The 16,598-nt window shown below is 54.5% G+C and overlaps 2 protein-coding genes across 2 annotated transcripts; both read right to left on the bottom strand.

Moving 5' to 3' along the window:
- Window positions 1-1,214: 1,214 nt before the first annotated feature.
- FAM25A (family with sequence similarity 25 member A) lies at window positions 1,215-6,253 on the bottom strand. The gene is made up of 3 exons (XM_043596785.1): window positions 4,057-6,253; window positions 2,342-2,404; window positions 1,215-1,404 (listed from the first exon to the last, which is right to left on the bottom strand). Exons 1-3 carry the CDS (start codon window positions 4,127-4,129, stop codon window positions 1,271-1,273), a joined length of 270 nt encoding a protein of 89 aa, XP_043452720.1. The 5' UTR covers window positions 4,130-6,253; the 3' UTR covers window positions 1,215-1,270.
- Window positions 6,254-13,124: 6,871 nt separating this feature from the next.
- Window positions 13,125-15,442, bottom strand: ADIRF (adipogenesis regulatory factor). The gene is made up of 3 exons (XM_043596784.1): window positions 15,299-15,442; window positions 13,520-13,582; window positions 13,125-13,317 (listed from the first exon to the last, which is right to left on the bottom strand). Exons 1-3 carry the CDS (start codon window positions 15,357-15,359, stop codon window positions 13,214-13,216), a joined length of 228 nt encoding a protein of 75 aa, XP_043452719.1. The 5' UTR covers window positions 15,360-15,442; the 3' UTR covers window positions 13,125-13,213.
- Between the last annotated feature and the right edge of the window lie 1,156 nt (window positions 15,443-16,598).

Here is a 16,598-nt window from a genome sequence, read left to right as displayed (position 1 = left end):
AGGCTGACGCGGGTCTCGAACTCACAGACTGAGAGATCATGGCCTGAGCCGAAGTCAGATGTTTAACCAGCGGAGCCACCCAGATGTCCCAGCCATTTAAGTGATTTCTGACTGGCATGTTAGGGTGTTTCCAGCTCTTACTATTACATACAGGCTGCAAAGAAGCTGTGTGTTCACCGTCTAGGCATCGGTATGCACCTGTGCACACCTGAAGACTAAGGTCTGGTAAGAGGAACTGCTGTCCAAAGACTGTCCCAGCTGACACTGCCACCCACAGTGCTTCCATTGATTTGAGCTTGGGTTTAGACTGGGGGAATTAAAAAGTCTTCAGGAACCAAACCAAGATATAGAATCCAGATCTAACTGAACAGTGGCAGGACATTGGATATTCCTGGGCTGTTCAGAGACTTGTAAAGCCAATTCTCAAAAGAAAGCCAGAAATGTGGCGAGCCGGTGATATCCTCCTTAAAACGCCTTTTCTCCTCATTTCTGCTAAGAACGAGTAACTTCTGGCAAGAGAAATCAGCAATGCCTTTTCTTTACAAATCATTTCCTTTCTTAAATCCCAACTGTGAAGCTAAATGCTGCTTACACACACGTTTAACCTTTAGGGTGCTGACCACTCATGATGGGAAGAAGGCCAGGTCAGCATTCTTGGTCACTGCCACTATTCAGGCCTGACCAGTCTCCGGGGAAAGATCCAAACAGCGGCTTCAGCAGCCAATAAGCGGAGGACTCAGTTACTACTTGACCTGATTCTGTGACTGTCCGGCAGAAACACATCTCCATAGTCTCTTTCAGAACGTGAAGCATCTCAAAATGTCTGAGCCTGCCCGGCTAAACTCGCAATCAGGTTAGTCTATTGTCTTCCCTGAATCCTCTAAGGATTTCTTTGGGAAAACCCAAAGCACATGTGAGCTGAATTCTGTTCCTCCCTTGGGATGACCTGAAGGTGAGGACACGCGCTGAGGTGTCTGAAAGCTATATATAGTGTCTGGGGAAATGATCCCTGAAGAAGTATAGCACAGACCCTAACAATTCTTCAAGAGCTCCTTGCTGATGTGAGAAATCTCAGTGTGAGAGCAGCACAGCTGATCAATTGTGGGGACCTACTGCCCCCCAGAAGGTGCACATGCCGACCCCCTGCCCCTGCAGACACTCGGGACATAGGCAGCGTTGCCATCCAAACAGGAATAAACCCAGGGCTCAGTGCACACATTTCACAGCTTTTTATTGAGATTCAGGAAGAGTCCGCTGGAGGCAGGTGCGCTCACTGTCCCAGCTTGCCCAGGCCTTCTGCTGCATGGGTGACAGCGCTTGTGACTGTGTTGGTCACCGTCTCAGTGACTTCCTTCACCGCTTTGTCCCCTGCCTCATGGGCCTTCTTTAAGGCTTCGCCAATGGCTGTCAGGAAGAAAGAGGAACAACGTCCGGTGAGCAAAGTAAACATTTCCAGCTAGCAGGGCCCGCGTCAGCTGAAGTGGCCTGCGGGGATGCGGCGGTCTTACTGGACGGAGGCCTGGCCTTGCTGGATTCTGCCCCGATGGGACAGAGGGCAGCGAGGCTCCCGGAGGAATGCATTCAAACGTGGTTTCGGTTCCCTCCACAACTCGCGTTTCCCCAATTCTGAGTGAGGCGGCACCTGCTCCTCCCAAGGGCGCGCTGCCTACTCAGACCTCTTTTCTCTGTCAACTGCCTGCTTGTGTCTTCTGTCGTTTTCATATTGGTCCATCGTTTCTATTTACAAATGTTTTTCCTCCCTTTGTGGTTTTTCTCCTGGCTTGGCTTATCGCATTTTTTTTTTATTATGGAAAATTTGCAAGTTTTATATTGCCAGGTCTATCTAATATTTCCTATGTGGCTGTCGGGTTTTCCGTCACAGTTAAAAAGATCCTCTCCTCTCCCATATTATCCCCAATCCACCACCTTCTCTTCTAACAGTTTAACGATTTCATGTATCTAATACGTGAGCCCTGGATCCATCTGGAACCTATCATGTTGTAAGGAATGAGGCACTTTTAGTTACACTACAGCACACACACATAAACATTTATGCAAATATACATGTAAACACACAATCTCCTGTCTGAAATGTTTTGTCAGAGCGTGCTGCCACATAGTCTTTTGTGACCCCGTCTCCTTAACATCCCACGGAAAGGACTGTCTGGATGGATCTTGTTTTATTAGCAAAGTACAGTCTGTGGCCGCAGATGAGCATAGATAATTGCATACCAACTGAAAGGATGCAACATCAAGGTCAGGGTTTGACCGGGTTAGGCAATGAACGGGTTGCTCCCAGCATCTAGCTTCCCTCCTCCCCTGGCCCCAGCCTCAATGATACCTTTCTCTCCGGCCTCCTTGGCGTGTTCCACCACCTCCTTCACCACCTCCTCAACGGCATGAACTAAAAAGATGAGAAGCCCAGAGTGAGTGCAGTGCAAGCCAGCTTCTCCTCAAGGTGGAGCCCAAGACATCTGGGTGTCCTGGATGCCGCCCCCCGCCCCCCCACCTCCCGGTGAGACCAGGCAGCTCACAAGCAGGACCCTCAGCTGCCTTAATTCAGAGACTCCAGCGGGCCTGGCTGCCAGAAGACAAACCTAGGCAGTCAGACGAGAGCACAGGGCCCTCCGTGCCCCCTTGGCCTGGCAAGACCTGGAATGCAGAGGAGCAGGCCCTCATGCCAACGGGGCCCCTGAGGCCAAGGCGGGGCTCGTCTCCCAGGTCACCGCACCTCTCAGGTGAGCTGCTGTCCCACCACAGCTCCACTGGGGATGCCAGATCACGAAGTCTCCTCCAGCCAAACCCGAGCCCCCAGAGCAATTCCTCCAACAGGAGGAACTCTCCCACCACCTCAGAGTTGTCTAAAGTTCGTGCGGCAGTTGCTAGAACTGGAAGATTTTGGAGTCAGAAGAACGGCTTCTGATTTTACCTCCACTCTGCACACTTGGTTCCCTTATCTGTGGAGTGGGGATGATGCCGAACTCGGGGCCAGCGAGATATGCAAGAGAGAGGTCAACCCCAGCTGCAGAGCTAACATACGAAATACAGACATGTTTGCGGCCATGCAGAACTCTAACAGCCAACGCGGACACCAGTTGTTTTTCACAAAATGGCAGGACTAGCCTCCCGCTCAGAGTTGCTGGGGCATACACACCAAAAGGGTTTTGGGGCACCTGGCTGGCTCAGTCAGAAGAGCATGTGACTCTTGATCTTGGAGTCATGAGTTTGAGCCCCATGCTGGGTGTAGAGATTACTTAAAAATAAAGTCTTCAGGGGTGACTGGGCAGGCTCAGTCGTTTAAGCATCTGACTCTTGATTTCGTCACAGGTTCACGAGTTCGGGCTCCATGTTGGGTTCTGTGCTGACAGTGCAGAGCCTGCTTGGGATTCCCTGTCTCCTCTCTCTGCCTCTCCCCTGCACTCTCTCTTTCTCTCAAAATAAATAAACATTTAAAATATATAAAATAAAATCTTTATTTAAGAAAAGAGTTTCTGGGGACTTTGAAGAAATTGAAAACGTCCTTTGTATAAACCCAGGGGGCTGACTTTGAACAGAATCAGACTTGGTGGTTTCTTAGTAAAGAAATCTTTGAGGCATTAAAGTGATGCTAAAAATAAAAACCCATTTTCTTGTTTCTGTATAGGACATTCAAAATAGGCTGCTTTGATATGGAAGGACTCCCGGGTTTCCAGACGGGAGGATTCTAGCCACTGGAGGCTCACCCAGCACCTGGGCTCCCTTTTTGCTCCCAGGGACCTCCTCTGAGCTGTGTCCCTCCTGCCTCACAGACCCCAGAAATGGGTCCAACCGAGGGAGGCCTGTTTGGGGGCAATAGACCCCTCGTGACTCCACCCAAGCTGCCCTCTTCAGCTTCCACACCCCTCACTTCCTTTCTGTCCTTGTGGGATTGATGGGTTCCTCAAGGGGCCAAGGCCTGCCCCCAATCTGCTGAGATCAGCTTCCAACAGGCCCCATCGAGTCTGTCCCCACCTCTCCCCCCCCCCCCCCCCAGCCTAGGGAGAAGGGCCAGGTGGAAAGGAGCCTCTGGGTCCTTACCAGCTTCCTCAGTGGCCTTCTCAGTGCGGTGGGCCAGGCCCTCAGCAGCAAGTTTCCCCAGACCTCCCAGCATTGTGCGGTGACAGGTGGCAAACCAAGCAGGATGCTGCGGTCTGGATCAGCGTGCTTTTATAGATGCCTCTGATGCCTGCCTGGGCTCTGGGGCAGGAGCCCCCGCCCCAGCCAGGTAGGAGATCAGGTGGTGAGTCAGCGCAGGCGGCGGCAGGAAGATGAGGCTGGGTGGGGCTGCCCCAGTGCCGTGACTGCAGCCCTGCCCCTCTGGCAGTATGAGACCCTGACACCCGGTACTTGGGGACCCTCTGAGGGGCAGGGACAGGAGCAGGGCTGAGCCTGGAAAGGAGGCCTGACTGCCCTGGGAGATGACAGGCACTTGGGGACAGCAGCCTTTCCAGTCCCCTGGGCTTCAAGCTCCCCACAGCCTGGGCACTGCTGTGTATCCAGACAAGGCCTAGGACTTCCAGCCTGCTATCCAGGATCCTCAGGGTGCCCTAGTCAGGGGCTTGGGGGTCTGTGGGCCTGGGGACCTGGACAGTCCCTCAGGCCAGGGGCACAAGTGGAATGGGCACCACTGACCTCCCCATTCCCAAGGACTTCAGCTCTGCAGTGTCTCTGCAGCTTTCATTGGAAATTTGAGGGGCGGGGGAAGGGGGCTTCATGGTGGTACCTTGCCTACGGCTGAGGAGGACATAGCGTTAACCGGAAACCCAGTCATCCTGGCTTGCAGTCAGCTGCTTCTCACTCACAGGAGCACCTGAACCCCTGCGCAGCCCCATTCAGGGGCAGGCAGCACAGGAGAGAGCCCAGCACCCCTGCACCTCGGGGTCTGGCTTCTCGGAGAGGTCCTGTGAGGCTAGCAGTGTCCCCCAGGAGGTCCTACAGGAATAGATGGAGGACCCCAGCACCAGTAGGGGAGGTACATCTGGCCCTGGCCAGGATTCCCAGAAAGCCACTCTACAGGCCCCTGATGCATCACATGTTTAAGGGGCCAGGCTGCCTCCCTAGTTACTCAGGTTGAAGAGTGATGCCTCAAGCCACGTGTCACATGCCGCTTCCCTTACTCACCAGCCCAAACTTGAGCCTCAGTTTCCTCATCTATAAAATGGGGACAGCCACGCCTTCCTGGCGATGTCACTGATAGAGGGATCATGTGTGCAAGTTCTTGGTAAACTTCTGTTCCCTCCCTTTTGTCACTGATTGTGCTAGAGAGGGGCTGTTCGGGAGTGAGCCCTGACCGACCAGTAGCAAGGGCAGAGGGCCGGGGACTATGACCCCAGTGGCCAGGAGTCATGGAAGAAGTCCTCCCAAGTCCTTGTTCATGCCATCCAGGCCAGGGGCAGGAGTCTGAGGCTGCCTGCCCCCATGCCTGTTCTCTCAGCCTGTACAGATGCCCAGGAGGGTGCGGTGAACCCTAATTAGTGTTTACCCGACTCCAGGCCCTCATCGCCTGGGTCCTACGGGGCTGAGGCCCTCCCACATTCCTGATTGGTATTAGGAAGCCCCAAGCTGTGGCCGGCCCCCATGGCGGGGGGCGGGGGGGCAGGCAGTGGGTGCTGTGGCAGCAGAAACTCTGGGTCACAGGGCCACACACACCATTCTCCACTGGCAGGAGTGGTCGGGTATTAAACTGTCTTTGAGAGAAAGAACACAATAATACTACTCTTGCAACTATTACAGATGGCTATGTGTGACCCTGTGGACTCAGAAGAGGCTGTGAAGTGAGGGGCTCTGGAGCTTAAGCAGGTCCAGAAGACTGTTCTCCCCTCAGCACAGGTGAATTCCAGAGTCTTCTGCTCAGGGCAGTGCTGCCAAGAGTGGGGGACTTTGGGGACACAGTTGGGGGGAGTTGGGCTGAGAGACCCACAGGGATCTCCCTGGACCCAGCAAAGCTCTTTCCCTGTTTCCTCTGAGGTGGTGTGTGTCCCCCAGCCCCACAGGGGCTTGTTCCCCTGAGAGGATGGTGGTGTCATCCAGTGTTTCCGGGACAGATTCCAGACCTCACAGACCCCTCCACACCAGTTCCCATCCTGGGATACTGTTCTCCCTCTCCTCTGGAGCTCACTAGCCCCTCAATAGGTCCTTGCTAGGACTCAGTCCTTCCGCAGGACTCCGGTCCCAGGGCTAGTCCAGAGCCCCACCCAGTACAGCCTCTGGATATGCTTTTCTTCCACTGTTGGCTACTGTTGCCCTTACCACATCACCCTCCCTGCCTGTGAGCCCCTGCCCCTCCTCCCCTGCTGCACTGCCCTGGGAGGAGCACCTTGGCTCCAGTGACAACATATTGTGGCCCCAGATCTCTGGGCAAGACTGGGTCCAGACAAAGATCCCAAATGCCCAGCAAGGGGAAAGCAAGGGGCCTCGCCAAGCTGCCTAGGACCAGATGAGGGGACCCCTGACCTTGGTGCTGTGGCCCAGGGCCATCCCCTTTGGCCTTCCAGCTCATACTGTGACCAGCTTCCTGTTCTCTCAGCCCCGCCTGTGGATCACTGAGGGTGGTCTTCTTTCCAGGCAAAGAAACCCAAGACAGCCCAAGACCCTCCTAACCAGGGATGGATCCAGATGTGAGGGGCTGGGCTCCAGTGACTCCTGCAGGGAACATTACTGCCTGGATGAGTTGAAGATGACTCAGGTGGGAACCATCCCATCTTAGAAGAGGCCTGGCTCACCCTGCACCCCAGCAGAGCAGCCCTTGAACACAGGCACCTGTCCTGAGACAGAAGATCAAGTCCAGCCCCTGGGGCAGGACCATCAGGCCTTCAGAGGAGCCAACTAATCCTCCAAGTGGAATTTGTGCAACAACCCAGTTTGGCAAAGGATCAACTGGCTGCATCATCAAGTCACGGTGAGCCAATTTCTCATATGACAATTTGCCAACTTGGTAATTACCAGTTCTGAAAAATAAAAATAAAAAACTGTTTATTTTAAGTGTTCAAATACTCAGGGCTGTCTTACGTCTAAAGTGATAACTTCTTGTGTGATCTGAACTACGGTTGCCTATCCTCCTTCCGCTTTCTCTTCCTTCTGCTTCAGGGATTTGAGCTCACAGTATATACTGAGCCCACATACCCTGCACACACCGACCCCTCCCAGCCACAGGGAACCAAATCCTGACTCCTGGAGATGTTTTGTGGCCCCTCGGCATGTCAACATCACACATCCATGGATGTCAGTCAGGATTCTGTTGGAAATCAGAGGACACATCAAAGGGGTACCTAAGGAAGGGACTGTTCACAAAGCTGTGGGGAGACTTAAGAGAACCAATAAAGGATGGCAAGGTGCCCGGGGACCAGTCATGGTGACAGTTGTCACCACCCTGGGCCTGGAGGGGTAAGGGTAAGGAGCAAGGCTATACATATGCCAAGGAGAGCTGTGGCTTTACAAGAAGGTCATTCGACAAGAGCAGCAGCAGAGGAACCCAGCCACTGCCAAACCACGTCAAGCAAGGAGGGTACATGGGGAACAAATACCTCTCCTCTCCCTCTGTGACCTAGCCATGTGTCGCCCATTGGCTGAACCCAACTGGGACTGAGGGCAAGGGAGCCCTGGTGATGCAGTTCAGGAGGACAGGTTCCTGGGGCGAGGGCAGGGAGGAGCAGGCAGACAGTGGATATGGATTCTCTGTAAACAGAATACCAGCTCAGCCTGCCAGACTGCCATGTCTGGAGGCAACAGGGCAGCAGCTTAATTCTAAATAGTCCCATTTCTCCTTCTTGAAACCATATGAAGGAGGAGGGGGGGAAGGAGGAGAAGGAGGAAGAGGAGGAAGAGGAAGGCAGCCCATCATCAACACACACACATCAAATTTCTCTTCAGAGAAGCTGGGAAACCATGCAAATCCAGGAGCAGGTGAGACCAGCAGAACCAATGTGGGAAGGCAGGCAAGTGCAGAAGAGTGGGAGACACCCGGGGAGGGGGGGTGGTCTCAGGTGTTGAATGAGAACTCTTCGGGACAGAACTAAGAACCTGAGCAGGTGAAGGAGGAAGGAGAAGATGCCCAAGGAACTCCAGAGGTGTCAGACATAAGACCACCACCTTCCAAGAGTGAAGAGAGCCTTTGAGGAAACAAGGGCTAAACAAACCCTTGTTTGTAAAATGCTGGAGGCTGCAACTGGGAAAAGAGAAGGCTGCCCGTAGAATCTTCTAAAAGTCAGTTTGGTTCTAAGAGGCAGAGGGGTGGAGGGGTCACGGCTATACAGGTGAGTCCAGCACTTACATGAAAAAGGGGAAGGCTCCTGAGCAGAGGAGTCTGGGTGAATCCCCTGCCCCTACCCCCAACCCAGACTCCCACTGCCATCTGGGAAATGCCACTTCAGATCTGAACTTCAGATTCCTGACAGCCTCCAGCGTCAGGAATACAAGGGTTTTACGATTAATAGGGTAGTTTCTCTCTTCCAACTCAGTGTTAATTGAATTATGAAAGTAATATAGTTTTCCTGTCTTCCTCACCCAGACTCCCCTGACGGGGGTGTTCACATCTCACACACCCACAATACAATGATCAGAAGCCGGGAATTAACATTAGCATATTCAGCTAAATTAAAATCTAAATTTAGTCAATTTTAACTAAATTAATTAAAATTATTTCAATAATAATAAAAAAAAGTTTTTATTTTAATTTTTTAACATTTTTAAAATAGAAAATGCCAGGGTGCCTGAGTGGCTCAGTCGGTTGAGCGTCCGACTTCAGCTCAGGTCATGATCTCGTGGTTCATGTGTTTGAGTCCCACATCAGGCTCTGTGCTGACAGCTCGGACCCTGGAGCCTGCTTCAGATTCTGTGTCTCCCTTTCTCTCTGTCCCAACCCCCTCACGCTCTCTCTATCTCTCTCTCTTTCTCAAAAATAAAATAAACAGTAAAAAAATTTAAAAAAAAATTTTTTTTAACGTTTATTTATTTTTGAGACAGAAAGAGACAAAGCATGAACGGGGGAGGGTCAGAGAGAGGGAGACACAGAATCTGAAATAGGCTCCAGGCTCTGAGCTGTCAGCACAGAGCCTGACGCGGGGGTCGAACTCACGAACCGCGAGATCATGACCTGAGCCGAAGTCGGCCGCTTAACCAACTGAGCCACCCAGGCGCCCCCCAAAATTTTAAATATTAAATGCCACACACAAAAATAGAACACAATGAATCTTCATGGATACACTGCAATAACCCAAGAGGCCTGCAATAACCCGAGAGGCCTAGCTATAACAATTATGAGCTCAGACCCCAAGTCTTCCTAGTCCATCTGTAAATATTTTATTCTTGAGGAACCTTCTATTTTTTTAATGTTTATTTATTTTTGAGAGAGAGAGAGAGAATGAGTGGGGGAGAAGCAGAGAGAGAGGGAGACACAGAATCTGAAGCAGGCTCCAGGATCTGAGCTGTCAGCACAGAGCCCGACACAGGACTCAAACTCATGAGCCGTATGAGCCGTGAGATCATGACCTGAATCGAAGTCAGGTGCTTAACCAACTGAGCCACCCAGGCGCCATGAGGAACCTTCTAGCAGACTAATTCCAACCAAGTAACAGATAGCAAAACATGTTTTAGCAACAGGAATAGCAGAGAGCTTATAATATTTTCAGTTGCAGATCTAAGAGAAAACAAAGGTGTGGCTCAGGGTAGAGGAATGGAATGTAAATGCTTTCAAAAAGTAGAAACTAGAGGGGCACCTGGGTGGCTCAGTTGGTTGAGCACCTGACTTCGGCTCAGGTCATGATCTTGCTGTCCGTGAGTTTGAGCCCCACATCAGGCTCTGTGCTGACAAGCTCAGAGCCTGGAGCCTGCTTCAGATTCTGTGTCTCCCTCTCTCTTTGCGTCTCTTCTGCTCATGCTCTGTCTCTCTCTCTCTGCCAATAATAAATAAACACTAAAAAAAAAATTTACAAAAAGTAGAAACTAGAATGAGACAAATAACAACCAAAAAAGAGAGAGAATGAGAAAAAGAGAGAAGGGGGTTGAAAGCAGAAAATAGAAAACTCTGCTCCTTGTCTCTCATAAAATTTGCAATTCGACAGGAATCAGAGCTGAGAAGTCAAGTGGAACCAAAATGGAACCTGCCCTTGTCTCTCTTTTTAGTGACCTTGCGTCTAGCTAGTTGAGGAAGTAGAACCTGGAGAATCAGGAATTGTTTGGAGGAACTGCTAATGGAAGAATTGCTCTTTGGATCCTTGACCAGGACCCAAAGGTAGAGTGGCCACGGTCTGGGCTCAACTAGCTTCATGACCCTCATGGAGACAGGGCTGGGCTCCTATAGGCTCCCATGGGCTCCCCTGGTGTTGCACCCACTGTGTCCCAAACATGTAGCAAAACCAAGTTCAAACTGGCCTTCCCCCCATTCCCACAGTTTGCAATGTTGGGAAGAACAGGGCACATAGAAACAGGCATTTGCATGCTGCATGGGGCATCAGGAGTGTGGAAGGAGCTGCACCAAAGAAACGGCACCCAGGGTTCATCTGACAATATGCAAACTCATTGTTCTCTGGTAGGAGAACCAAAGGAGGTCAGGCGTGTATTCATTTAGCAGATGTTGCCAGAGCACCATTCTAGGCACTGGCATGCACTCATCAGTAGAAGGGACTTGGTTGCAGCCCCATGGACAACCATCAGAGAAGCATACTGGAAGGGTCTCGTTAGAATAACTGTGGAAAAGGAGGACAAGGTGTGAGACTGTATCAGCGGTTGCTGGACCCATCCTGAGTGTGTGTGCGTGTTGGAGGATGGACAAGGGAACTGAGATCTGAAGAATGAAAAAGTAGGAGCTCTAGACAAGAATGGTTAATGGAGGAGGACAGAGAGTGGTCTAGGCAGTAAAAACAGCACATGCAAAGACCCTGTGGTGAGCAGCAACATGATGTCAAGGGAAATGGAAAAGGGCCAACGTGGCTGAGGCAGAGAGGGCCAGGGTGTTGAGAGAGGAGGCTGGGGAGGCGGGTGAGGCCGGCCAGTGCAGGATGCTGGCTGGCATCCAGGTAACATGGGGATGACAAGCTTTTGTTTGTAAGAGAAAACCTGATTCACAGTGGCTCAAACAATGAGGGAAACTGCATCCTCTTGCTAGCATGGCAGGCTGAAAGACTGGTTAGTTTAGGGAATGAATAAAGTTGTGTTTTCCTTAGGCTTGTTTCTCCTATGGTTACATGTGGCTGGCACAGTTCTAAGCATCATTTCCAGCCACAAAAATATCCGGTGGAAGAGGGGGGACTGTTTCTTCCCTTGTCTGTCTTTTTTTGAGGATGGAGAATATTTCCTAGAAGCTCCCAGGCCCTCAGATGTGACCTCCCTTCTCCTTGGCCAGAGCTGGGCCCCACACCCATCCCTAAGGCAATCTCCTGGGGAGTGCAGGATGAAAAGGGATTGCTGGACCCACGGGGATTTCTCTCTGAGTCACCAGAGGAAGGACTCACACCAGAAAACATGTGTGGGCTCTGCCACCCCAGCCCATCAGGTCTCCCCCAAGCTGTGCACCCCCCTCCCCAGGTGGTCTCTCCTGACCCTGGCATTCACTCCTGGAGGCAGGGGCCCCTGGAGATGCTGGAAGTGCCCTCACACTACCCAGGTGTCTCTTTGAGGACCTTCTCTTTGGACCAGAAGGAGCAGCCTTGGCCCATTTTGCAGATCAAGCGAGGCCTTCTTTCTGGTACAGTCAGTAATAAGGAAACAAGAATGGAAGCTGGTTTGGCCCCCGGGTGAGGATGGGAGACGCTGACGGGGAGCGGGAGAAGATCTGTGGCCGGCCTGGGAGGGTTCTCAGGTTGGAGAAGAGAAAGGTCGCTGGAGCAGAGCTGCACCCACAGGGACACCTGGGCCTGGGCGGGGCGCCACACGACGACACTGCTCCCTGCTGGCGGCCGTGCAAGGCCTCCCATGAAGCCGGCCTCGTGTCCACGCGTGAGGGGAGACTACTCTTTTCTCTCTTATCTGCCCAGAATTGGGACGTGTAATTAGTATCTTTGAATGGAAACGGCTTGGCTACGTACATGCTCGTCCAGAGAGAATAAGATCCTCACGGGTGGAGGGAATAACGTGAGCAAAGGCTCGGAGGTGGGTAAGGGGAACGCGGAGTGGCAGGGGGTCCGGATGGAGGGGGCCGCCAGCGCCAGGCGCCAGGGCTGGGCCTTATCCTGTGGCAACTGTGAGTCACCCTGCAGCGGGGCTTACCGGGGCTGGTGTCGCGTGCGTGGACACGTGCTGGGGGGTGGGGGGGGGAGGGACTAAGTTTGCGGGAAGTCTAGTCCCTCTAGGGGCCCTGTGGCACGAAAGGGCCGGCCTCCATCCTGGAACAGAAAGTCCTGGTACGTCGGAGCGGGAAGGGGTGCTCGCGGGAGGGGTCGCGCGCGCACGTACACCGCCCTGTAGCCCACTGCAAGCCCACGTGCACCGCCCCTCGCGCCGCTGTTCCTCCCCCAGGGGGCGTGTCGTGGGCGGGGCTACTCTCGGCTGCAGCTCCAGTCCAGCCGAGGGGTGCGGCGGCTCCCGGCGTGTCCTAGCCTTCTCGGTCCTGCCCGGTGACTCACCGCCGGGTGGGGCCGGCACACAAACACCCCGCGGGCGGGGACCGGGGTGCGTCGAGGGCTTTAAGTGCTGCTCCTGCGACTCTGCGTCGTCCCCAGAGGTCCCGCCACCTGAGGTCCTCACAGGATCCCAGCGAGGGAGCCCCGGTGCTCGCAGCCTCCAGGCACAGCTAGCGGGGAGAAGTTCCCGAAGCCCAGCCCTTGGAGCCCCTATTCCCCTGCCCTGAGCTGAGCCCCTCAAGCATCTAGGGACCGAGTATCCCCTCCTAGGAGGCGCAGGGTTCCTGGAGCTGAGGGAGCGATTTGGGAACGGGGACCAGGTGTCTCCTGAACAGAGCTGGAGGCACACATACCTCATTGAACTTCGTATAAGGGAGCGTCTGGATTTGCGGTTGAGACCATGGGAAAAGAATTCTTGGACAGTTCGTCTGGGTTTCCGAATTTGGAATGCCAGAACTCTGGATGTCGGGGCTGGGTTTCTGCACACTGTGCAGGGCGGGGGCGAGAGAGGGCTGGGCCCGGCTTGTGGGGAGGAATGAAGTGGACAGGAGGTAGGAACATGTGCTTTAATAAGGCAGCAGGCCAAGGGCCCGCCAAAGCCCAGGGGCTGGAGGGCAGTCACCCATGTCTCCCTTCTGTCGTTATATGAGGCCTAATTTTTTCCCAAAACCTGAGAAAGTCTCAGAGGCCTGGTTAGCAGTCTTGTCGATGGTTTCCTGGGTGGCCTTGGCTACCTGGTCCATGGCTGGGGAAGGAAAGGAGAAAGCAGGTGAGGGCCAGGCCCTGGGAACCAGAGTCCTCTAGGGTTAGCCTGGCCTGGGTCTCCATCCCCAGGAAGCAATGTGGGCAGAGGGGCTTCAGAGTGGAGGGTATGTCTGGCTGAGGGCTGAATAGGGTGGGGAGTGTTCTGGGGCTGCCCGCCCTCCTGCCCACCAGCCCCACCAGACCTTTCTGCCCTGCTTCTGTGGCTTGGTCCACCACTTGCTGGGCCGATGATCCTGCCGCAGTCACTGGAACAGAGAGATGTGGCCCTTAGCCCCTATTGAGACACTGCCAACCACAGGGGCCCCACCATTGCCACCTCTATCTGTTCTCTAGAGTAGTGTGTCCTACAGGCCCAAGGGATGAATGCCATCAAAGTCAAGTCCTCTGACTAAAAAGTCCTGTGCCAGTGAGGCATAGGGGCCCCTTCCATGCCTCTGGGGTATTCTTGTTTATTTATAACTCTAGGCTCCTCCCCTCTGGCCTGCTTCTCTCTTCATCTCCAGGATTGCAGAGAAAACATCCCAACAGAGGCTGGAGCTGGCATCTGGGTTGTGGCTGCTCCTGGGCACGGCCCGGGAAGAACCCTGTCCCTCTTTCACAATTTCTCCCCCCAGAAGCCTGGCCCAGATGCCTGAATTCCCACCTCTAGTGCACCGGGGGCCCCACCCTTGCAAGGCCCTTTCACCACTGCTTCTCTCCCATGCCTCTCCCCAGAAGGCACACAAACAATGATGCTGGTGCCTCTGTGGGCATGCAACTTAAGGCATTAGGAAATGAAGTCCAGAAAGGAGGTGACACTTCCAAAGTCAGGCCATCTCCCCTGGACCAGAGTTTGTGCCTGTGGTGAACAGGGCTTCCAGGGGCTCAAGTGGGTCCCACCTGCTAGGGGAGCAGACAAGTGGCTCCAGCCTCCAGAGACCTGACTCATCCTTGCAGCTGAACTGGAAAGAAGCTGCTTTTACTCAGACCCTGGGTCAGGGAGGTGTAGGGGGGTCAGGCAGGCCCCGGGTCTGCGGCTCACAGAGGCTCCCGTGGGTCCTTATATGACAGAACCAGTCGGGGCCACAGAGAAGGAGCTTTTGCACCCAATTTACAGATGGGGAAAGTGTGGCCCAGAAGGAAGGGTCTTGTAGACAGGCTTCCTGGTAGCATTTTAGTTTCAGAGGAGCAACTGTGGGCATTCCCTGGGGCACTGATGAAGGAGGGGATTAGTTTGGGTGTTGTCTGTTCGTTGGGATATGTGCAGCACAAATTGGGAGCTGGAGGCCCAGGGGAGGCCGAGCTGGGCTGGAAAAGCCACAGCTGGTGGGCCTTAGGGCAGGGGTCTCCACACATTTCCTAACCCCAGTCCACCCTATGCCACCCCAGCTGTGTAATCTCAGGTCCCAGGAGGAAAGAGCTGGAGGTGGAGAAACAAGGCTGGGGACCTACCTTCTGAGGTGAGGGGTGAGAAGGCCCTCTGGGTGAGGACTTAGAAGGAAATGATTTTTTTCGGTAGGACGGGGGAGGTAGGGGAACTCAAAGCCGGGTGGTGGCAGGAGGAGCCCCTTCTGCCATCCCATCCGGTCCAGTGTGCCTCTGAGACCCCAAAGAGCAGAGATGGATCTCTCGGTGCACGGGGTGCGAAGTGCGCTCTCTCCGTGGACCTTCACCCTCCCCTAAGGACCGAGGTGGAGCTCCTCACGATCGGGGTGTGGCCGCTCCCCTCCCGCGCAGTCTCTTTATATTGGCTTCTGGCAATGCCCACATCGGCCCCCGAACTCCTGGGCCACCAATGTTTCCCCACCTCCCTCAAGGCATCATCCCTTGGGCTGGGCGGGGTGGGCGTCCTGCCAGATCCCTGCATCTCAAGGGAGGGCCCTCAGGACCCGGAGCGGCCCACCGACTTTCGGGATGCGTAACCCAGGACTTCTGCCTCCGTGAGTCCCTGCAAGTGCCCCGGGTCGCATCACTGTCCTCACCTGCTTCCTGGGCCGCCCCCTGCACTTGTTGCTTCAGGTCCTGCAAGCTCTTGCTGGCCATGACTGCCGGGGGTCTGCAAGGTCGTCAAGGATAGCTGCAGCGAAGTTGGATCCTGTTCACCTTGGCTGCGACCGAAGCTCCAGCTCTGGTTTTTAAGGCGCCCCAGGGCTGTCCCGCCCCGCGCGGGGCGGGGAAGAGGGGGCGCGGGGCGTTTCCCAGCAGACCGCCCCGGGGACTGACTGGGCCCTGCTCCAGCCTCCACAGACGGAGAACACATCCTCGCCTCAGGCCGGCCGTGGTGGGAAGGCGGCGCGGGGTCTGAAGAGGGGCACGGGGCTGCAGGGGGTGGGGGTTGGATCAGGGGTCCACAGAGGGGCAGGAGTGGAAGGGGGTGCACACACCAACCGCCTCCACATCGGCCCGACCCCTTGTCCCTAACCCTGAGGATCCAGTGGGCACTGGGTGAGCGCCAGGTCAGAATCTCAAGGCTGGAATTGACATTAATAATAGCAGCTGCCTTTTATTGAGCATTTACCTTGTGCCAGGCTCTGCCCTCAGGCTTTTCAGCCTCTTGTATAATCTTTGTAACAACTTGGTGAAATGAGTTCATGAACTCACCTGGCAGGGACTCGAATCCACGTGGGTGGGCTGTAAACCCTAGGGCCCTGACAACAGGCAACCCAGCTGTCCCCACACACTCAGCCTGGACACTGTAGAATGGCCGTCTGTCCTGCCGCCACTGGGACCAGGCAGGCTCAGAACAGAGAGGGTCGAGTAACTCCCTCTCACAGAGAGCCAGTCACTGGCAAGCACTCCTGGGGGAGGAAATAGCCCAAAGTGGAGGGGGAACAACGGAAGGAGCTGCAGGGTGCGCCCAGACCAGGGCGCAATCTAAGGTCACCAAAGCCCAATGAGTTGGGCAGGAGGTGAGGCTCAGAGAGGGCAGGGACGTACCCCGGTCCACACAGCGAAGAAGCGGATGGCCAAGCCTCAGACCGCTCAGTTAGCCTTTCCCTGGATGGAGCGCACGCAGAACGGACGTGGTGGCCACGTGGGGGCGCTGGGAGAGGGGTTAGAGACCTGGGAGTCAGCAGGGGAGCCAGAGATCCCGAGGACAGCAAAATGACCCAAGAGCCATGACCCCCTGGAGCTCAAGTGTGCACATAGGGCCTCCACTCCACCCTGCATTCTCCCACTCTGGAGCCCTCCTGCGCAGCCTGGAGGCCTCCACCGCACACCCTTTCTGCCGTGGGTGCTGCATCTTAACCCTCCCTTTAATGCCTGCCCTCTGATTCTTCC

This window comes from Prionailurus bengalensis, chromosome D2, assembly GCF_016509475.1.
Source record: "Prionailurus bengalensis isolate Pbe53 chromosome D2, Fcat_Pben_1.1_paternal_pri, whole genome shotgun sequence".
NCBI lineage: Eukaryota > Metazoa > Chordata > Mammalia > Carnivora > Felidae > Prionailurus > Prionailurus bengalensis.
The sequence above is the reverse complement of the archived record's forward strand: the minus strand, read 5'-3'. Positions and strand labels throughout refer to the sequence as shown.

Bases quoted from the DNA above. Each gene is read 5' to 3' on its own strand.
- FAM25A (XM_043596785.1), bottom strand. From the start codon at position 4,129: ATGCTGGGAGGTCTGGGGAAACTTGCTGCTGAGGGCCTGGCCCACCGC. The intron at 2,405-4,056 runs GTAAGGACCCAG...TCATCTTTTTAG, and splicing joins GAAGGCCACTGAGGAAGCTG to TTCATGCCGTTGAGGAGGTG. The intron at 1,405-2,341 runs GTATCATTGAGG...TCTTCCTGACAG, and splicing joins CAAGGAGGCCGGAGAGAAAG to CCATTGGCGAAGCCTTAAAG.
- ADIRF (XM_043596784.1), bottom strand. From the start codon at position 15,359: ATGGCCAGCAAGAGCTTGCAGGACCTGAAGCAACAAGTGCAGGGGGCG. The intron at 13,583-15,298 runs GTGAGGACAGTG...TCTCTGTTCCAG, and splicing joins GGGGGCGGCCCAGGAAGCAG to TGACTGCGGCAGGATCATCG. The intron at 13,318-13,519 runs GTCTGGTGGGGC...TTCCTTCCCCAG, and splicing joins CACAGAAGCAGGGCAGAAAG to CCATGGACCAGGTAGCCAAG.